Raw genomic sequence first — 24,148 nt, 5'->3', positions numbered from 1 at the left:
CTCCAGTTTAAGGTAGATTTTTACTTAATTCTCAGGGAGTATATGTTATGAATGTCACTATGAACTTCATGTTTACACATACCATTTGTGTTTTTACAGTATGTCTTTAAGGCATATATACAGTCTTTTATATTCTATCAAAATGTGTAGCACAGGTCAGCATTACAAACATCTATCAAATGATATGATTAAATAATATCCATAATCATGCCATATTTGATTTTAATTTAGGCTTTCAACCTTTGCCAGGTACTTTTGGTTCCTATAATGAGATTTACTGTAATAATGATAATTTCTACTCATAAGATTTTTTGTTTGCTATGAGAAACATTCTCACATAGTTTCTTTTATCCCCCTTTCCCCACAAAAATATGATATAAATGTTTTATTCTATGATATATCAAATGCTTCTTGAGGAATATCTGTAAAAGTTTCACAAAGTAGACAAGAAGGAAAAAAATTATATATATCACAGAGTTTTATAAAGAGAGTGCAAATGAAATAAAGCAGGAAAAACAAAATTGTAGTATAAAAGTTTCTAAGGTAGCATGTTATTGGCAATATTTACTCAGTTCTCCTTTCTAAATTTTGATTTCTCTTCCTGGCCTAGTATTTCCCACTCTTACAATTCCGATGCTATGTTCCCCCTGCAGGATGCTCCTCCTCCTCTAAATCCTGGCTGAGTCTGCCTGTGTGAGCCTCTGTTCAGTCCTATGTCTCCCTGTCTCTGTACCTTCCAGTCTGGCTGTGCTCCCAGGCTAGCAAGCTTCAGTGGAAAACCTGAAGCATTTTGAAACACAGTGCCTGTACAATTACATAACAACATTTTATCTTACCCTCTGCAATTAAAAAAACACACAACACTACACTTAGAAACCCATAACATTTAAATAGTTTGTTTTTCTTCAAGCAAAGAAATTATTTTATGGCATACATATTTCTTAGCTAGAAAAAGAAATGATTTGTTAGAAATAGTTTTAGTACAAAACTATAGGTTTATAGACCTATACATGACAGTGTAATTTTATCTGCTATGCAACAATTCAATTTCTTCAATAAAAGTAGCTCATATGATTTATACAAGGTTTTATAATTTAACTTAAGCTAATGACTTCTGAGAGGAGGTGCTTTAACCACTTGCCATTTATTTTGACTAGCTATGAATTGCAGCCAATAACTATAATGTAATTAAGCAAATTATAGCTAGATTTACTGAATGGTTCTTATGAAAGTCAATTAATAACTAGGCAATAGGTTTATTAGTTTCATTCCTAAGTATATTCCTTACCATTTATAAGCAATTAAGTGCAACATACCAGTCTTACTTAATTAGGTATTTTCAGTTCATTTGATAAATCAACAAACACTGACTACCTGTTCTTTATTTCATGATACTAAGGACTGAATAGTTCTATGCCAAGAAGTTAATGATTCCTGAGGACATTTTTATATGTAGGACATACTTTTCACAATTACAGTGTAGAAAGTTTTAGCTATGAGTGATATATCCTGGTTTTCTGATATCAAAAGAAATGTATTTATACAATGTATTTACACTTGCATTGAAACTTCAAATATAGAGAATTAAATCTAATAAAATATATTTAATACTTCTTTACAGGAAACACTAATAAAAAAGAAATATGTACGTTGAACAACATATAATGCTCATGAATTTGGTATGATAAAAATTCAATAAAGTGAAGATTTCAATTTCCCTATAATTGGCCATATATTTAATGCAATCTCAAAAATAATATTTGCTATTTTATATATTTTGTTTGTTTTAAGGACTTGGTGGAGGGGTTTGGAAGTTAATTATGTTATAAAATTTACATATAAAGGCAAAGGACCTAGGATAGCAATCTTAAAGTAGAACCAAGTAGGATTAGTTATACTAGATAATAGAGGCCCGGTGCACAAATTTGTGCATGGGTGGGGTCCGGCCAGCCAGGCGGAGGGGCTCTGAGCAATTGGGGGGCCGGCCCCACCCCCTGGTCAAACTCCGGTTGAACTCCCAGTTGAGGGGACAATTTGCATATTACCCTTCTAGTATATAGGACTAGAGGCCCAGCACACGAAAGCACACAAGACCCAGATCTGCCGTGCCTGTGGGAACCCAGGCCTTACACGCGGAGCCAATGGGACCCCAGGCTGCTCAATACAGAGCCATGGGATCCCAGGCCATGCCGCACAGAGCCGTGGGCCCTGCCTTTGCGCCGCGTGGAGCCATGGGCCCCGCCTCCACTGCGCAGCTCTGACCGGTTGTTTGGTCATGATGCTGTTAGGGCCTCACGACCTCAGGCCTTGTATAATATAGGATAATATCAAGGATTATAATTCTACATTAATTAAAACACAGTGTGACTTTGGCACAAAATTAGAATTCCTGTGTCTCAAATGTTCTCTTTTATAAAATCTCTCTCTAATCCTTAGATAGTTCCATTAAACTTTGCTGTGGCATCTTTCATTGTAGCAGTTGTAAAATAATTACATCAGACATGTTTACATGCCTTTATTCTCACATCAGACTATGAACCTCACAAACTAGTGCTATTCCAATTAATACTTGTCATACCCAGCACTCTAACATACATCCGACACTCAAGAAATATATGATCTAAAATTAAAATAACATCAGTGAATATGGCTTTTATAGTCCCCAAATCTCAGAAAGATAACTGAAAACTTACCTCCTATATCTGGGCGAAGTTTATTGTCATAGCCTTGCAGCAGTGAATTGAGAATTTGCGTTATATCTCCTTCATGAATCTTTGGTGCCAAGACCCAGGTTTTGTTCACTGTTAAATCCTCATCATCTTCATCATCTGCTTTATCGACACTAAATAATTCCGAAAATAAAACGAATGATAGGAAGTTAACCAAATTGCGTATTTAAAAAAATAGTTCAAGATTATTATACTTTTGTTAGAAAATAGTAAGTAAGAGGGGGAAAAGAATTAGAAATATTTTATATTCAGTAAGACTAGTGTATTCATTATATGAACTCTACGAATATAACAACACTCAAATGTTAAAAATTTATTACAAGAAGTGTAACACATAATATTAAAATAAAGTGATATTAAAATAATAAAATAGTTATTGGCCATCCCCACAGGGTCATTAAAGGCCGTAGAAGTTATGCACTGAAAATGTGAATGCTGGCCCTAGGTTTGTGCAGGACACCATCTGGACAGCCATAGTGGTGACACTAAATAACCACGCCCCAAAATAAAAATTAAAAGATAAATGAATACAGGCATAGTTGTAACATTAGGACGATAAAATGTATAAAAATGCATGCATACCAAAGAAGAATTGAGGAAAGATGAGTGAAGAAAGGGTTGAAGTAAAAAGAAATAAGTATTGGACACATCTATGCTTATTCCTTTTAAGTTAGAAGAACGGAGACATCTTTTTCCAAAAACTTCATCAAAGGTTGTCGTATCATCAGATCCAACATGGGTGACACCCTTCAGGTATATTTGGGGGGCAAGACTCTCAAAATTTAGACTGAGAAGTTAGAATTTAGGGACCATATAGCCCACTGCCTTTATAATGCAAAGTAGAACACTGGAAACAGCCGGGAACTAACCAAGCACAACCCTGAGAATCAAGCTCTCACTCCCCAATTAATGCTTCCTGCTAAGAATGCAGCTTACTTCTGAACCATGGTAGAAAATGAAGTGATATAGATATTTATCTACAATCATACCTAATAAAATGGTAATATGCAAATTACCATCACTCCGCTACGCCCACGATTGGGCCAGCGGGAGACACAGGGGGCGGGACTCGGGGTGGCTGGGGTGGTGATTGGGCCGGCAGGACACTGAGCTCGCATTGCCAGCGGCGACGCGAGCTCAGCGTCTGCGCCATGGCTGTGCTGCGGCACAGACGGGCCTCTGGGGCAGCCAGCCGGCGTTTTGGAGGTTTGGAGGTGGCGCGAGTGGGCGGGCAGCGCGGCTCCCGGGAGAGGAGTCTGGCAGCAGTTGGGCAGCAGGAGCGCGAGGCGGTGTCCCGGTGTCCGCAGAGGATGTGGGTTTCCACGAAGGCAGAGGAGGCGGCGGCGGCCCCAGCCTTCCTGGGCGGGAGGCAAAGGCAAGACCCTGGCCTGGGCTCCGGCCGCAGAAGGACCATGCCCCCGCCCCACCTCGCCCTAGGGGCCCAGGGACTTCGGAGCTGCTGGCCACATGCATGATTAAATCATGCACTGGGCCTCTAGTTCATCATAAGTAACAAGCTACTCTTACTTTAGTACCTGTAAGTAACTCCATCTTCATTCAAAGAAGATAATCTGGGACTTAACACACCCTACTTTAGTAAACCTTAGTCCTCCAGTGAAAAGGGTCAAAACACTAAACACTTATACTAGTAAAATCAGGTAACTTCATACTATAATTATTTACATATATTTCAAAGATTGGCTTCTGTCCAATAGTGAATATGCAAGTTTATGTTATCTTCAGTTAATCTGTCTACATTATCCAATCAGACCTATTTTGCTTTGGAACTTAAACATCTTATCAAATGCAGCTCCCACACCATTTAAATTTTTTAAATTCCAGTTTTATTCAGATATAATTGACATAGAATATTGCATAAATTGAAGGTATATAACATAATGATATAATATATGTGTATATTGAAAAATGATTACCAAAATAAGTTTAGTTAAGATGCATTCTCTTCATCCTTAATGAGTACAAATTAGCATTAGAAATTATAACTTAAGTCTACATTATTTGCTATCTCATTTTATCTTCACAATAAGTCTACTTATAGTCAATATCAACAGATAATGGAATGCATTATTCTTCTCAATATTTCTCCTCTCCTTCCTCTCTGTCCTGTCAGAGAATTATACTTTCCATTCCACTGACTTCTAACTTAGACATATGGCTTGAAATGCTCCTTCTTGCAAGAGGATTATACACCCCTGTCACACTGAACTTGTGTGGCTCTGTGCTTTGCTTTGACTAATAAAAAATATGTGATATGTGTCACTACTGAGCAGGAGGCTTAATGTAAGTTCATGATTCACAATATATCTCTTGTACTTCTACCAGAAGACTAGCCATACTGACAGAGGCTACTCTATTACTTCACTCTGGGAGTGAAGGTAACATGGACAGAGCCACAGTTAACACACAATGAATATATAGACTAAACAAGAAATAAACAATTAGTGTTGTAAGCCACTGAGATTTGGGGGTAGTTTATTACTACAATATACAACTTTTATTCCTATGTAAACTACTAGGTGCATTTAGTTAGCAGAATTTTGAAGTGCTCATTTATATTAATTGTTGTGACATATTTAACTTCAAAAAGTATATACTAATGGTACAGTAGTATGATTTCCTTTTACATATTTGTATTTTTTACAGTATCAACATCCTTGTATTCCAGAAAGCACATGCTCATAGTGATTTATATTCCCCTTTTCCCGGCTAGCTCAGAGGTAATATGAAAATTGACCTCAATGATATTACAAAGCTATCTTTTCTCATTTTTGGCAGTAACAGGAAAACATTTATTAAGGTTAACTTTTCCTCATCTTCCTTCCAAACTTTTACAATTATCTTCAATCTGTTCATTAATTACCTTGAATGTCATATTGGTATTAGTTTGGTGATTAAAGAGTACTTATCATAATTTCTAAAATAGTTCATATAACATATCTGATATCTCAATGTTCTTTCATAGACTGAAAGACGTTTGTAGCATTTATATATGTTGAGTGAGTGAGTGTTCAAACCATTTTGGGAAAACAATTATGATTTTAAGTAATATTCTGAGAAATTCTACACATGTTCAAGGACTTCTTTTAAATAATTTGAATACACATAATCTTATCATTTACATTTAAGCTCTTGAATATTTTAATTTACTAACTGCTTATTTTAAAGATTGATGTATTGCTGTTACTACCTGCTACTGAATGCATATAATGCATCAAGTGCCTGCCATGTTTCAGAAACTGTGTACTAAGTTCCTTCCACATGTTATATAATTTACTGCAGAGTAATGTACTGAAGAAAATATTAATATTTCTATTTTACAGATGTAAAATGGGTTTATAGATTTCCAAGGATACACACTATTAAATAATAGCCAGGATTTAAAACAATATTTAGTTTGAAGACTTGTTTCCTCTTTTCTTTGAAGTTTGCACAATATAATTTCATTTTATCTTTATTATACAAACCAGGGTGGTTGGATTTGGAGTTTTCTAATTCATAAACACATACCTCAATGATGGTAAGTAATTTGAAGTGCATTAGGATTGTGCATGGGTAGGATGCCTTGTCTCTACCTTTGAGTTCCAAGAAGTTAAAATAATAATCTCAAGGAGTCACACACTCTCTCTGTTGAGAATGACTATCTAACATGTGTCCAATCCAATGCTGTAATTCACATATGGAAAAAAATATTATATACTACAAATGTGGTAAGTGCTGAAATACAGAGACAAATAACATTACATTCATGATCTAGACTATCTTATTTTTTAATAAAGGAAAAATGAATAAAATGATACATAACTCATGACATGGACAACAGTGTGGTGACCCAGGGGAAGGGGGAATGGGGGTAGAAGAGGACATAGAGCGGATTAATGGTGGTGGAAAAAATAAAATAAAATAAAATAAAATAAATGATACAGAAAATCATCACACACAAAGATGTTAATCACAGTATTATCTGTGGCAAGCAAATCTTAAACATTGTGAGTATGTTTAAGTAAATTATGATTTATTCATATGATGCAATTAACATTATCTGAAAAATAACATGTAGCACTCAATTTTTATTAAAACTGATTTATAAAATGGCTAAAGATTTATGAATACACTAAGTATGCTATAATAATAGAAACATACAAAATTTATTTTTTGGTATATTAATAGCATACTATAACCTTTCTGTATAATTTTGAAATATAAATACACAAAAATGAGTTAATTTGACATTCCTTCCTATCTTCTCCTATACACCACCAGATAGTGCTCTGAAATATGTTTCTAATCATAAAAAATAAATAATTAACTAGAGCCTTTTATAGAGAGAAGCAGAGCTTTATAACCTGCCAAGAAATCAATAGTGGCAGCTCTGAAAATTTGCAACTCGATTCTCCTGCCATGGGGACATAGCTGATTGACAGCCCCGTCGCCAGTCCTCTGGAGGAACGCTGTGTTTGCACTAGACCACTAGCAAGTCAATCAATTAATGTAAATGATTTTTCATACATACGACAAACATTCATCGAGTTTTACCCGGGATGGCCTGGTTTACATCGGTTTTTCCAGAATAATTATTAATAGCACCCTCTTTCACTGGCAAAGTGACCTAATTTGGATGATAAATTATACAGTCACCCTGAGTATAGTCCATATAAAAGTGGTTGTGAATGTCCTGGTTCTGACTCCAGGGGAAGGCTCTTCCATTAATCTGTTAAGAAAAGGCAGATGAAACTCCAAAGCCAGGTCTCCTCTGTGAGCTATTGGTCATGGCAACTTAAATTGTGTTTATTTATAAACATCAGCTCCTATAAGCCTAGTAGTCAAGTGACAAGTTTCAGTAAAGAACATGCCAGTTATTATGTTTCAGAGGAGAAGATATCCTAATGTCAAGGCCTCTAAGTACCAGCTTTTAAAGAGTACGTATAAGCACTGATTTTAGATCTAGAAGTCAAAGAAAATAGAAGTAAAATAAGAAATTTAAGAAAAAAGGGTTTGTTATTTTCTTTTCACCTTTATATTGCATTTGTTAAATTCTTTTGTATAAAAAATTCTTTGTAGGTTTGTAATGTTTTTATTATTATAAAAGTTGGTAGGGCCCTAGCCGGTTTGGCTCAGCCCTAGCCGGTTTGGCTCACTGGATAGAGCATAGGCCTGGGGACTGAAGGGTCCCAGGTTCGATTCTGGTCAGGGGCATATACCTTGGTTGCGGGCACATCCCCAGTAGTGGGTGTGCAGGAGGCAGCTGATCGATGCTTCTCTCTCATCGATGTTTCTAACTCTCTATCCCTCTCCCTTCCTCTCTGTAAAAAATCAATAAAATATATATATATTTTTTTAAAGTTGGTAGGGAAGTAAAATAACTAAAAAAGTGATATATAACAGACTTATCAATTTGAACCTGCAGGGTTTTAGGGAGGTAAAATAATAGTCCACTAGATGTGGTGGTTATTTTATTAACACAAAGGAATATGGCGCCCATCATTTGACACACAGAGAGAGGAATGACTTGAAATTTGGGAGGGAAAAGGAAGCCAAGCCAAGAAAGTTAAGTAGCTGTTATCTGCTATGTGTTTCCAATCTGTTCAGTGCTTTAACTATACCAGTAAGTTGATCACATTGCATCTTTTTTTTAAAATTCTTTATTGTTTAAAAGAATTACATATGTCTCCTTTTTTCCCTGATTGACCTCTCCCCAGCTGTTCCCACCCCTCCAGCACATGCCCTCACCCCCCTACTGTCTGTGTCCCTGTGTTATGCTTATATACATGCATACAAGTCCTTTGGTTGCTCTCTTATTCCCCAGCTCCACTGCCTTCCCTCTAACATTTGATGGTCTGTTCGAAGATTCTGTTTCTGGATCTATTTTTGCTTATCAGTTTATGTTGTTCATTATATTCCACAAATGAGTAAGGGCATATGATATTTATCTTTCTCTAATTGGCTTGTTTCACTTAGCATAATGCTCTCCAGGTCCATCCATGCTGTTGCAAATGGTCAGAGTTCCTTCTTTTTACAGCAGCGTAGTATTCCATTGTGTAGATGTACCACAGTTTTACTATCCACTCATCTGCTGATGGGCACTTAGGCTATTTCCAAATTTTAGCTATTGTAAATTGTGCTGCTATGGAACTCTAATTTTTAATTTCATATTACATCTTAAAAAAACACACAACATTTTTATTGATTTTAGAGATGGAGAGAGAGATAGAAACATCAATAATGAGAGAGAATCACTGATTGGCCACCTTCTGCATGCCCCCTTCTAGGGATCGAGCCTACAATCTAGGCATGTGCCCTGACGTGGAATCAAACTGTGACCTCCTAGTTCATAGGTCCACACTCAACCACTGAGCAACACCGGCTGGACTTTTTTTTTTTTAATATTTCACATCGAATCTTAATTGGCTACTTTATTTATGGCACTAATCTCCTTGAAGCCATTCAATGTCATATCATTAGTACTTAGTCTACTCCTTGACAAATAGCAGGTGTTCAATAAAAAAATACTTACTGAATAAATGAATAAATGGAAAGAATATCAAAGCTCATCTTGCTATTTGCAGGTAAAATTACAGTGAATGAAAAAAAAACAGCTAAAAACTATTATTAGCCTTAATAAGATAATTAAATTATTGTAGCTTACCTAATATAAAATTAGCTTTTAAAAAACACAGTAGCTGAGCATCAACCTGTGAACCAGGAGGTCACAGTTCCATTCCTGGTCAGGGCACATGCCTGGTTTTGGGCTCAATCACTCAGTGTGAGGCATGCAGTAGGCAGCCAATCAATGATTCTCTCTCATCATTAATGTGTCTCTTTCTCCCTCTCCATTACTCCCTCTGAAATCAATAAAAACATGAAAAATGTGTTCTGCCAGAATACAAGGAAAACAAAGTTACTGTATTCCATATCATATTGTAGTAATACAGAAGGAAATCAGTGTGAACATAATCTAGCCCTCAAATTCAGATCCAAGTGATTTGAAATTTACTATATGATAAAAGTGACTAGCCAGTTTGGATATGAAAAAATAAATTATTCAATAAATTGTATTGAGATGCTTATTAAGCCATTTAGAAGAACATAAATTAGAGTCCTACTTATATAAGAAATTACAGATTATATAAGAAAAATCAAAATATAATATATAAAGTATAAAACTATTAAGGAAGATATTGAGGAAAAAATTGACGTGTGGGGTAAGGAGGCCTTTCTGGGTAGCATGTAACCAAAATAAAAAAGAAAAAGAAAGATATAAAAATAGAAAAAGAATAACTTATGAATGACATGACACAATTTATTTTTTTATTGTTATTTTTTAAAATATATTTTTATTGATTTTTTACAGAGAGGAAGGGAGAGGGATCAAACCTGGGACCCTGGAGTCTGCAGGCCGATGCTCTATCCACTGAGCCAAACTGATTAGGGCTGATATAACACAATTTAGAAAAAAGACTAGAGACACAGGATAGACTGAGACAAAGACATTACAACATAATTGGTATACATTACTCACAGGAGGGGAAAGACAAAAAATTGATAAAATCATGCTAACATTTATTGTTACCTAGGGAAAATAATTTCGTTAAAAACGTGACAAATTTTAGCCATCACATTGGCAGAACATTAAAAGATTCATTACTTCAAGTATTGATGGTAATATGGATAAGTGGCATTTTTGCAACCATTAAGAGAAAACTGAATTATTTTATGGTAATTTGGAAATATTAATGAAATATTGAAATTAAAGAGATGTACATATGTATGAATGTACACAAAATGATGTGTGATAAAATAGAATGTATTATGAAATAATTTAATAAGTTGTGATTCTTCTATAATATAGAATACCACATTGTCATTGAAATGTATGTACAACTGATTTCTAGATTAGTATACTAATCAAGAAAGATATCTCTAATATTAAATATGTGCCAAAAACAAGTGTTAGATTTCACTTACATAAAAATTTAAATATACAAATGTGCATACACTTGCCAGTTGGTGATTGATCTTAAATATCACAGTAAATATTAATAATAAAACAATATATTTTGCCAATTTTAGGAGTATTGTCTTTGTTTTCTTTATTTACTTTGTTAGGCAGGCCTACTCTGTTCTTTAAAAATGTTTAGCGCCTTGGCTCAGTGGGTTGAGTGTCAGCCCTTACACCAAGGGGTTACAGGTTTGGTTCCTGGTCAGGGCACATGCTAGTACCTGGGTTGCAGACAATCTCTGGTCAGGGGCATGCAAAGGCAGCCAATATATGTTTATTTCTCTCTCCCTCTTTCTTCCTCTCTCTAAATATAAATAAAAAATGTTCTTTTAAATGTTTAGAAATTGGAAACCATGAGTCCGATGAAAAATCTTCAGGTAGTTGGTGAATATCCAAAGATTATAAATGTTCTTTTGGAACCATTTTCTTGTGTTGTTTTTGTTTTGTTTTGTTTTTGAGGATGGTAAAGAAACTTTAATTTTCATTATGGTCTTTAAAGAAATGACAACTGGATTGAAGGACTTATATGCATGCATATTAGCATAAGCAAGGGACACAGACACTGGGGCAGTGGGGGCTTGCCCGGGGTGGGAATGGCTGGGGGGGGGGGTTAATTGGAGAAAAAGGAGACATATGTAAATCTTTAGACAATAAAAAAAATGAACATCAAATTCCCCACTGTTCCAATTTATATCCATAGAAATTGACAACATAAATTGGACTTAGACACAATACAACCCTTTATGACATTCACATTCTCTGTTTTATATGCTCTTCCACATCAGATAAATTCTACAAGGCCGCTAAAAATTCCACAAAGTGGAGGCATAATATTGACATTTGTTACATTATAAAATTTATTAAAAGATCTTGAAATTAAATGATAGAAAGTAATGGGAATTAGATCCTCTAAATCTGGAAAGATATACCTTTCCCCCTAAATCTTGGGGTCATCAAATTAGAGATAAAATATTTTCATTGACATAAGAATCCTTTCAGATTATTCACTTCAAAATGGAGAGAATACAAGAGTAGAACAAAAACAGCAAAAACACTCTAGTTAATTCTAGTTATGACAGTTTGAAGGTTTTTCAAAACAAATTCTAACTAAGGAAATGGCAGAAACAAATGCACATTCATAAGCCACCTGCACAAAACAACAAATTGGTTTAAAGAACACATGTCTGAATAACACAAATGTAATCCAGAAAAAAAGCTTTGTGCTAGTCGAATATGGCTATTTTGTGGAATAGGTAATCCTTATTCAAGAAACTCTACTGCAGGTGTTGGAAATTTTTTCTAATAATTATATACATCTAGAAGGACTGAGAGGTGAATGATGTCCTTGTATTTAAGCAATTCACAAATTGTACAACCATAAGTGATGGTTTTAAAAAGGTGGCCAAAGATTTAACCCTTTGGCTAGAGACCCTGATTCTAGCAGGCTTGGAGAACCAAATCACACCCTGATCACACCAATATTAAAATACTTATAGCCTTTAATAAGATGTTACCATTCTATTGTCATATGTTAAATGACAAGAATAAAGGCTCTCCTAGAAGGTATAGGTATATTGTTTTCAAAAGAAACTACCAAATGTTGAGACCATACCTAGGCCACATAATAGCAATGCTATCTCTCTATCTCTCTATTCTTCAGTAACATTGACCCAAATTATCCCACTGAAAGCTGAGACTATTGAACCTTTTGCCAGAGTTGCAATTCCCAGCCTCCTTGGTGTCCCCACTATAGCTCATCTAGAATTCTGAGTAGAATTTATGGCATTTTATGTCTTTGCTTGTTTATATTAATAAATAAGTCTCAACATACCCTTCTAGAGTTTATGTCCACTGGGAGCAAAGACCCCGCCCTCCTTGTCCTGTGTATCTAGCATATATACCGTCACACATATGTCCTATATACATTGTACAAACACTACGAGGGCAAGGATTGTGTCCTGATTACCACTGCTTCTCAGGTCTCAGAACTCAGCACATAGTCGTTAAATGAATGCTGAGGTGGACTAAGGGAAGAGGGGAAATTGGGGGATATCTGTAATACTGTCGACAATAAAAAGTACAATTATTTTTTTTTTAAATTTTACTGAGTGAATTAATAGCTAAGAGTACTTCCTGAAATATAGGGCTTCGGTTGGTAAAACTATTTGCGTACCGACAGAATTAGGTTCTGAGATATTTAAAAGTAGAAAAATACCATATATTGTCATTTGCCTCCCACAGAGTACAAGAATTCTAACAAGCTTTTGCTTGAATGAGCTTAGTGATAAGGCATCTTTGATTCTGTTACAGAGCATTTGATTTAAAAGAAAAATCCCTGCACACAGTTTTCACTACTTGGTTATGGTGTGTCTATTTCACATAGACATAAGAAGTTTAACACTGATTTTACATAGCATCCTTAAAAATAAGTATCCATCAGACTCCTCAACAAAACTTAGCTAAATTCCAAATTTCTTGCTTTTAACCCTTTATCTTATGATTTTTTATAGAGCAAGTACTCCAATTTGTTAGTTTTACCCAAATAATTAATCTAGTACTATACATAATATGTCAGATCATGTGATTGGTACACAGTAGACTTTTATACTTACTGTACTTCTATAGATTACACTAGCCTTCCTTTCCTTTCTTTTCCTCCTTCTCTCCCTTCCTTTTTGTTTCCTTCATCCACTGTCATGTGTGTGTGTGTTTTTAATTTCGTTATTGATTAAGGTGTTACATATATGTTCTTATTCCCCCATTACCCCCTATTCCCCCACTCATGCCCTCACCCCCCTGGTGTCTGTGTCCATTGGTTAGGCTTATATGCATGCATACCAGTCCTTTGGTTGATCTCTCCCCCTTACCCCCACCCTCCCCTACCTTCCTTCTGAGGTTTGATGGTCTGATCAATGTTTCTCTGTCTCTGGATCTGTTTTTGTTCATCAGTTTATGTTGTTCATTGTTTTTGTTGTTGTTGTTTGACTTACATAGCATATGTAATCTGAGAGTTGTGCTGGTTTAGACTGAATACTCTGGACATAGAATACGTGGATTTGAGTCTTGGATTCAAAACTTATCAGCAAGATGATCCTTAGTGAATTTCTAAAAAATGTTGTGCCCCTGTGTTCCCATCTGTAAAATGGGGAGAAGGACAGTATGTAGGCTTTATTCTTCCTTCATATTTGATTGGTAACTTTGCTAAGTATAGCCTTCAAGGCTGAACATTTGTCTTTAGATTTTTAGAGACATCTCCCCCCTAGTCTTCTGGTATTGCTGAGAGACATCTCATGGCTCTCTAATTCTTTTCCCTTGATCGTGATCTACTCCATCACCATTCTCTATCCCTAAAAACTCAGAATTTCCAGTTTATCTTTCAAGTTCAAAGGTATATTTTCTTATTTTGACTACAAGCTGTTTTCTTTTGATGCCATAAGTCTAGGTTTTTGCAGTGAGTATAAGTTCTCTCTCTCTCTCTCTCTCTCTCTCTCTCTCTCTCTCTCTCTTTCTCTCTCTCTCTTTCTCTTACACATGAACTAAACTCATGTCTACTTCATTCACCACTGTAAACCTAGCATGTTGCAAGTTTTCAATAAATATTTGTTGTAAAAGAATGAATGATCTATTTTAAATCCAAAAGATATTAACGCACAAGAATCCAAGGACTTCACTTTATTGCACTTAAACCACTGTAACTAGGATAAATAATACTAGAATCAATGTGACTCCACAGGGTATCTGCTATTATGTTCTTTCAGTTAACATTTTCAGTGTTATGTTCTTTCCGCATATGTTTTATCTTGATATTGAAACGATCTGGAAAGGTAGATGTCATTTTTATTTTTCACAAATGAGGACTCTCTGCCTCAAAGATTGGCCTGAAATCACCCTGGTGGGAAATGGTAGAGCCGAAACCAGAATTTATATCTGATTGGAAAGTTTAGGGTTCTTTACTGGTACCATGCATATACTGAGTTATTCTCCTGAAGCCAGTACGTTCCATTTACGTCCACTTTGTCTTTTTCCTCCATGGTAGTGATTTGTCATATTTTGATAATATCGTCAATTTTTCAGTTTTCCACCCTGCTATTTTTTCTCTCCTTTGGGACTCCACCTTCACATATTATTTTCTTAGACAAGTTTCAACCACCTTTATATAAGTGTACAATATTAAATTAGTCTTCTCAATGTTTGAATGAAAGGTCAAACAGTTTCTTTCATTAGTTAGTCAAGTGTGTCTCATAGTATAAAATAAAACAAAATGATGGCATACCCAAAAAACTCTATACACAGGTGATTTATCAATTATAGCATTTGAATTTTAGCTTCAAAATCCTTTTTCTCAGTCTTTTGAAAATGTAATTATCATGAAATATCATACTTAGTTTTTTTGCCTTCAAGTTTGAATGGTTATCATTAGTATCGGAAAATTAAGCAAATAATCTGGATGACTAAGAAAAAATTCATTGACAACCATCTCCATATATTTAGTCAATATATATGACTAAAATTACTTTGAAATTATATATGTTATAAAGCGAGTATATTTGAATATTTTTATTTGGACAACTGAATGCTAAATTGTATATAATTGATTCATAAAATTGTTTTAAAAAATGAAAAACCTGTTATTTTCCTTGCGCTCTCTCAAATATAGCTTCTTGGTCAAAGCTTACAATAAATTACTTTTTAAAACAGCTGATATATCAAAACACTTCTCAACTCTTTTAAAATTTGATTATAAATAGATTTTTTCCCAACATTAAAAATAAGTTAAATCAAGCTTAAGAGATTTTAAGCAACTTGTCAAGATGCCATATAGTCTCGTGGAGAATGAAACGCAGGAACCATAACTATAGCTTCAGTTACAGCAATGAGACAGGTTTTCATAGTTCAGGAATATAAAAATCAATATACTGTCCCTCCTTTGTGCTCTTAAGAGAAACTAACAAGGAAGTAAGCTCTTGTCTCTGCTGAGATATAAGAAATAATAGGCCCTAATTTGGTAAATCTCAAAATAGATGACTTTGATGATTTATTTTAGAAACCAGCATAAGAAACCAAAATTCTTACACACAGAACCATCTATGGTTAGTTTTGAAAAGGCTCCTCAAAAGACAAAGAAAGGGAGAAAATACATAAATGTAAATGGTTTATATATGATGACATTAATTATCTCAAACTAAATATTATAAAGATGAAAAGTTCACCACACCGTAACTACTTTTAAAAAAATGAAGACATGAACTCTCATAATTGAGGCCCTACCAGTTCATTATAACAACAAAATATAGTTTTATTTTTGAATTTTTGTCCACTGGCTAGAATAATCCAGATTATCTATAGTACTAGGATAAAATGAATCATTTTTAGATTTGAACAGCATAATACCTCTATCTGACTCACTAATACAGATGGTATGAACAGCATAGGGAATTTCCTACTAGAACTTCCTTCTTAAAAAGTACTAAGAAAAAGACAGTGAAACAACTATTGAGTTATTTTTATGTTTCAGTTCAAATCTTGGACATATTGCATGTGAAAAGTTAAGCAATCATACACCATCTACTACTGCCCTTCATTTCCTAGATGAAGAAACTCTCCAGAGGTTAAGGATTCTTGACACATAAAATCATGTCTCCAGACTGCCAGAACCCATCTCTGTCCACTGCAACACACAACTTTTTAACAACTCCCAACTTTTTAAATTATGAGCAGCTAGAAGAGAATTCTGGGCCAATTATGATGATCGCAACATAAGTATTATCAAACACAAAATTACTGTTTAAAACAACACGTCTCTTTATGCCCTTAAGTAAGCACTTGCCTGTTAGGTTGTAAGGAAAACTTGCACTTCTAATGATAAAGGAGCACACAGGTTGTTATTTCAGAAAACCACTGGCTAAATCTGCTTTTATTTATGAAAACACAGATTCGTTTGTAATATTGTGAAGATGCGTGAGAGCCCTGATACCTATTTTATAAAAATATTTTCTGTAATTTTCCTATAATATATTCAAAGCAATAAGCCATTATGACAAAACTTATATATAAGGAATAATTAATCAATTGGCACATTTGTGTCCATGCAAAATGTTTTAGTTTCTAAAGAAAAAGTATAAATAAACTAAAACTAAAAACAAAACAAAACACACAAAACATTGAGTGTCAAACATTTTCTGGCATGTCTAGTATTACTTAGCATAATTCAATCCATTCTCTATTTTCAGAGAGAAAATATAGTTATTCTATCTGCTGGTATTGACAAAACTATTCACTGTTGGCATATACTAAAATTAATCATAATAATAATTCATTTTAGCAATGATGCAAGTAGTTATAAAGGCATGTTTTCATCTGCATAGCAATTGTGTTTTACTCTTGAGGGTCACATCATACAACAATATAATTTTAAATGTAGATTTATATAAAACAAAATCACACAACATACTCAGACTTGAACTACTCGGTATGTCCAAGATCTTTATAGGATCTAGGTCCTAATTTATATATTTTAACTTCATTCATCAACTACTCCTATAGCTAGATTCAATACCTGAGCAGTTTAATTGTTTTTTCGGAATGATTTAAAAGTTTTATTGAAAGGTATTACAACCCAAGCAGACCTATTAAGTTGGAGGTGTGGGGTTGATATTCTCAGTCTTTCTCTGTCTTTCTCACACCACACACACACACACACACACACACACACACACACACGGCCAGAACATCATTTCTATCCACACACAATTTTTATTTTCATGTAGGCAGTCAATTAAAATAAAAATCTTTGGAATCTGGCTTAATAAAATATGCATATTTATTTCTAACATAAATATAGCACATGAACCTGGTAGATTTTAGCCATATTTATAATATACTTTGATATAAAGCCCTCCCCCCCCCCATAGCAAAAAAAGGGGGAGGGGTAAGGAAAACAAAAACATTTGTATATATAGAAAAGCATCATACATACCATGCTATGAAACTCCTTAGTTTCTAAAATAGCCATTTCTATAAAATGCGGAATCATTAGAAAGTTCATCAATGTCATTTATTCACTACATTTAGTAGGAAACCCATTTCTGCTCCTCCTCCCCACTCCCAGTAACTGAGTCTTCACTAGTTTTGACCACGTTTCCGATCGAAAGCAACTGGACTAACCTCCATGCTCCACACATAGGTTCATGTCATTCTATCTGAAAATGGGTAGACCTGATCAGAAAAGAAAATGATGGTAAAATATTGCACAGGTACCTGGGGAAACGCAAATGACTTGGACTGGTTTTTTTTTTTTTTTTTTTTTTGGAAAGAAAGAAAAAGCGAGAGGGAAGGGGGGTAGGCACGAAAGAATAGTTCTCTCAGTCCTTGCATTTACTCACCAGTTTCCCAAATGCAGGGTCAGCAACAAGAACATCAGCCTCACCCCTCTGCTTGGGCTCCACAGAAGAAAAGGGGAGAAGAGAAAAGCTTTCCAAGAACCCATCAGACTCGCTTTTCTCCTCTTGTCTTCTTCAAGCCGGGACTTTTTCTCCCACCTAAGCCGCAGCCCAGGGAAGGAGCACCAGAAGGGAAAGTGTGGGAAGGCGATACACCTCCCGACCAGGTAGGATGCGACTCCCAGCGGAATGGAGCCGGGGAGCCAATCGGACCGAGGGGATGCTGGCATAAATTAGCTGGAAGACGCTTGGGCCAATCAGCGGCCCCGAGAGGCGGGTCTCCCCCTACTAGAAATCGAGCCCAGTGGGGAAAAGGGCTCCGTCTTCCGAAAAGAAAAACAAACCTCCACTCCCTCGCAGCCTCGGGGAGCCAGCGTTGGAGCGGCCTAGACAGATTTCCTCCCGAGGGAAGGAGGGGTCCCTCTCCCTCCTGGCTGCCCTCTCGCCTGACTCTTTGGGCGCCGCCGCCTCCTTCCTCTCCCGCGTCTGGATTCCGAAATCTGCCTTCCGAGACCCGCGGGAAGATTGCAGTCCCTCATTGGGTTTCCCCGGGCCCGCGGAGGTTCTGCTAATTGTGGTTAATTATCATTCATTTGGAGTGTAGGATGGTGTCTCCTTTCTCGAAGCAGCCCCAGCGCCTGGCACAATGCCCGGCACAAATGAGTCCCTAAAATCCCCAATGAATGAACGGGGCGGGCGTGCTCAGTGCATTCCTGGTAATCGCGTTTCCCAACTCCTTTTCCCCGTCTTTAGTCTTTTTATGAGTGAGGTGATTTGCATTCTCCTCTCCCAGGGCACCAGAAGATGATACTAATGAATAATGCCAGGCACGAACTATCTCGTTTTATAAAAACGTAAACAAAAAACCCGGTGTGGGAAAGGTCCGGGGAGCCATCGGAGTTATAGACCTAGTACACGGGTCATGCTGTTCTCTTCGCCCTCCCCAGTTGCCTTTGCATTTGTTGAGCTCCAGTGTTTGGTACCCAACTTCAGAGGCTCAGCTCTGAGTTTGCAGCAGAGCTCAACAGTTGCCAGGGCAACCGGAAAGCCTCTGGCAGCTTGAACAACTGTACGGGCGAAGACAGTGATGGTGGTAGCAGCAGGCTCGCTGCCCAGCCATGTCTGCTTTTATGCCTTCCTAAATCCCTGCTTCCCACACAGGACGCTTGGGGTTGGGTCTTTGGACGGTCCCGTTAATCACCAGGCAACCACGTGCAATTGGCCAGATTCAGGGGTGAGCTACAATTGACCACACAGTTACCCAAGAGCATTTGTCTCCCCGCAAACAGTTCAAGGCAGAAGTAACAGTGTCTGCCCAACCTTCTGAAATCACTTAACTGGTTTGGCGGCAGCAACGTTACAGATATTTCCTTGCCCAGGATAACAGATGGTGCAGTGCTGGGCTTTTCCTCCCTCTCTTTGATTGATTCTCCATCTTTTCATTCTCCTCTGAAAATAGGTATTGACCCCCTTCTGATTCTTCTACTAAACGTTAATTAGGCAGCATTACTCTCTTCCACAAAGCACGTTAGTCAAGGCAGCTAATACCAAATAATTTATATAGCAATAAAGTTCCATTATCATTGATTTTGAGGTGAATGAATTAGTGAACGGCGATGCCAATATAAATGTGTATTGTTTTCTTTCTATTTTTTCCTGCTTCCATTAAGAATGTGCTTTGAATAGATAGTGCAACTATTTTATTGGATACACACACTAATTCACTGATCTGATTAGCCTAGTGAACTAGGGATTAATTCACTAAAAGTACATAGTGAATAACAATACTTATTTAGGTATTCTTTGTGTCTCGATAAGATTTTTTGCATATATTAATGGGAATATGATATTGCATAGTGTTGCACAATAGTAATAATGGTTCCTCCATCAAAAATACGTACTAAGATTTTACCCTGATTATTTTTATATATAACTGAAAGATACTGAGAACAGTTAAGAGAAGTTAATGGAGGGGAAAAGTGAAGGATATACCCTCTTCGGTAGTTACATGTTGCCTGCTTATTCTTATAAATGATAAAGAACTAGAGTAATTTTCAGGCTGGGAAATTTCCTGTATTTTCAAAATCTAGTTGTTGGCCAATTTTGTGCTGAACTTTTTCAGGTTTATTTCATTCCTTTCTTTCAAGCACTTTTATCTGACTCTTTATTTCTATGTCTCCTCTTTGATTTTTCTTTTCTTTTTTACAATATATGTCTCCTGGGAAGCTGATCTTATTCTGCTGTCACAGTTAGTTACAATTCCCTGCAAACTGTGTAAAAGGACCGGAGCCCTCGAGAACCTAAAGAAGGAATGATGATTTGGGGTATCAGTCAGGTGTCTTGACCCTGACAGTCTGTCTCATTCAATGTAATAAATCAGCTGTGTGGGGGTGGAGGGAGAAGGATGACATATATTATGAGTCTTGAAGAAAGCTAAGAAGGTACACTGTACTCATCAAACAAACCATAGTCTCTCATAGAGGGAACACTCACCGGGAAACAGCAGGTGTCTTACACGATTCTAGATTAGAAGGCCAATGGCTGCTGACAAGTAAGGGACTGGAGGAAATTCTCTGTCTTCCATTGTGGTAGAGGATTCCAACTACAGGTAATTTGACAACATTAATCAATGTCAAAGATATACTCAGTATCTTGGGAAGTGGGCTAATCTACGGCACCTAGAGGGTATAGTCCAGAGTTCCTGATATACAATCAAAAATGCAAAAGCAAGCTGTCACCCAACAAAGTATTATAAGGTTCAAACTTTCAACAGTACCAACGTTGAGAAGCCTTGCAATACGGATGGGTAGCCAGATTTCATTGCAGCTGAAGATTTCCTTACATTGTCACTGAAGTCACCATTGTCCTTCTCCTTCCTTTGAAACGCTGGGCCATAACCATTATCCAGTAGTTTTATCTCTAGCTGTAATTCTTATCAAATCATAGTGAGCAGTAATAGTCATTTTTGCAAAATTTGTACAGGTATCTCCTTAAAACAAAATGCTTGGGTTACCTATTAACAATGCAAAGTAATGAACTTCTCTCCAGATCTAAAACATTATAATTTTTAGTAATTATAATTTTGGAGATTAACATGCCTCAGAAAGTTTGAGAAATATTGTCCTATAAATGTCTTACAAAATGATGAGTGAGACAGTGACCTGATTCTGAATGTGCTATCCTGGCCCTAGCAAAGTTGGTTTTTGGCATGATTCATCTGTCCATTGTTAATTTAGTCATCCAAAATATTAATTAAGAAACTCTGTGCCTGATATTAGAAATACAATGGTGAGCAATATTTACCTCATTGTGCCTCAGTTTCTTCATGTGTAAGAGGGAGATGAAAATTCTACTTAGCTTCTAGAGTTGTTTTAAGGATTAACTGGATTAATACAAGGGGGTCACTTAAAATAGTACATGTATAATAGAAATTACTCAAAAAAAGGTTAGTTGCCATTGTTATTAACTCATTGAGAGTAGGTTTCAAATCTAATTTAGTCACTCTAACCCTTAGTACAATATCTGGAACAGAATAGTGAGAATGCACAGTCTAATAGGGAAGATGGAGGGGATCAGGAGACACTGGTGTTCTCATCCACCCTCAACATTGTCCTGATAATGCTGACCTGAACAAGAAGATATTTTGAGTCATGTTCCAGTTCTCCCAGTGCACTTCTCTTATTTTTTAAAATATATTTTTATCAGTTTTTAGAGAGAGAAGAAGGGAGAGTGATAGAGAGATAGAAACATCAATGAGAGAGAAATATCATTGATTATCTGCCTCCTGCACACCCCCTACTGGGGATCGAGCCTGCAACCGGGGCATGTGCCCCCACCGGGAATTGAACCAGTGACCTCTTGGTTCATGAGTCGATGTTCAAACATTGAGCAACAGTGACTGAGCAGCACTTTTTTTCTTATGGCCACAAGCTATATACTTCAGTCAAGACAACTGCAAGTTTCCAAACTTATCACTCACTGTCATATTTTATTGTCTTGTCATGCTACTCCCTCAGCTTAGGATGCCCTTACCTCTTCTTCATTTGTTTAGGTTCTCTTCATTCTTCCCGATTAAGTTTAGGGGTCATTTTATTTTTTCCTTTATTGATTATTTACTGCATGCTAGCCTGTGGTATAGGTCTGTCTATTAATAATAATTGATATTTATTGTGTTCACTATGTGTCACCAGGCATTATTCTTAATGGTTTCAAATTATAGGTGCATATAGTTCTCTTTTCACTTAAAACTACCACTTCATATTTATATCATAGAACATATCACTTTTTGAAACTATCTGTATTTCTTCTCAAACTGTTTGTTATGTGTTTTCAAATTTTATACCCTAAACACATGAATGTATTTAATTACTATATATATTTCTATAGCCTTTAAGGGATCTCTTTTACAAGCATAGGTCTCAAGGGCTCATATCTAAATAGACAAAAGTCAGATCTTGTTGCTTGATTTATTCCTTCCCAACAGAACATGGGAATCAATTATTTTTCCAATTTACAGGTTTCCATGATCAAAACTTTAAAACCCAGGCACCTTAGTTTATGCAATCAAATTATTATTTAATGTAAACAGAAGAAAGGGCCAGCACAGAGATTTCAAGACTGAAGGCACACCCCTTTCTTTGTTAATCTGCTCAGTCTCAATCTTGTACTTGGCCCCTAGAGAGCAGCCAATAAAGGGAATCCAGAAGCTGGTCCTTGGTGGCAGGTGGCAATGGATCTATTTATCGCTTCTAACCTTAAGTCTATCCCTTTTGTTGTTGTTGTTTCTGTATTATACTTTCTGAATCTGAACGTTTGCCACTTGTCTCTCCACTCTTTCTTGTATCTTCCATATTTTCCTTTTTACACCAGCATGTAAGTGTGCTCATGCATAACATTAAAATATACATAGATATTGTATTAACCTTCTTTCTTCCATGCCTATCACTTACTCTCATTAATAGTAGTCTTTTTCTACTTGTTCACCACCCAAACTCTCATCAGTCTTTGTGGTCTGACTTGTGTCCCCAGGACACCAATGCCTCTAGGTTGCTAACTCCAGTAGAAGTTTTTCATACTCACCTGTATGGTCTATCCTCTGCATTCAATCCAGTTGACCATCCCTTCTTTCTCAAAACACTCCCAGAGGTTTGGATGCAATGCTTTCCTGGCTTTTCTGCTAAGTCTTTAGCAAACACTTTTTAGGCTGGTTCTACCCAATTTCAACATTTGGGGATCCCTCAAAGATCAGTTCTTTCCTTTTCCATCACACTCTCACATTGAGCAGACTCATCTATATCTCAAGTTACAAATGTTATTTTAAAATGGAAATATAGCCCCTCAAATAATAATGCAAGTCCAGGAATTTCTCTTGGGCTTTAGACACATATATCCAACTAATACCAGCCAGTTAGTCAAACCAAGACCTCAGTTTTGCTTAATATATGTGTTATCTAATTTATCATGATCTCTTTTGATATTTCCCAATATTATTTCTAATGAACCCAGTGTAAATAGATTGCAGTGATCATGTACTCATAAATAAGATAGCTTGGGTTCGAACTCAAGATCCTCTACTAATAAGAGTAAGAAGCTTATTTTGCAATGTTTTAATTCCCATATGATTGTGTGAATTAAGTTAGTCAATTTATATAAAGCTCTTAGAACAGTGCCTCACACATAGTAAGTGCTCAGATAACTTTAAATTAATACAATTAAATAATGCTATTGTTAGTATCATTATCCACCTTTCTATCTCTACTGGCACATAATCCAAACAGCCATCATCTCTTACTTGGATTGCTCTAACACCTTCCATTTCTAATGTTGCCTCCCTCTAATTATTCTTTATATAAATATCACAATGGTCTTTGTAAAAGTGTAAACTTGATAATGTTCTGCTTAAACCACTCAATGATTTCCTATTGTACATAGGACAAAAATTGAATATTATTATCATGGTCTTT

At 36.1% G+C, this 24,148-nt stretch overlaps 1 protein-coding gene across 2 annotated transcripts in view; it reads right to left on the bottom strand.

Annotated features, from left to right (window-relative positions):
- The window catches only part of GABRG1 (gamma-aminobutyric acid type A receptor subunit gamma1), a gene marked incomplete at both ends in the record, with an annotated part of 44,273 nt that extends 25,858 nt beyond the window's left edge, over nucleotides 1-18,415 (bottom strand). The window contains 2 exons of one of the 2 annotated variants that reach the window (XM_079773826.1): nucleotides 2,694-2,842; nucleotides 18,129-18,415. In XM_079773826.1, the coding sequence (XP_079629952.1) occupies nucleotides 2,694-2,842; nucleotides 18,129-18,415 (436 nt within the window). The remainder of the gene's footprint in view (nucleotides 1-2,693; nucleotides 2,843-18,128) is intronic. The other variant, XM_079773827.1, reaches the window with a different exon arrangement.
- Between the last annotated feature and the right edge of the window lie 5,733 nt (nucleotides 18,416-24,148).

Source organism: Cnephaeus nilssonii (genome assembly GCF_951640355.1).
Source record: "Cnephaeus nilssonii genome assembly, chromosome: 1".
NCBI lineage: Eukaryota > Metazoa > Chordata > Mammalia > Chiroptera > Vespertilionidae > Cnephaeus > Cnephaeus nilssonii.
The sequence above is the reverse complement of the archived record's forward strand: the minus strand, read 5'-3'. Positions and strand labels throughout refer to the sequence as shown.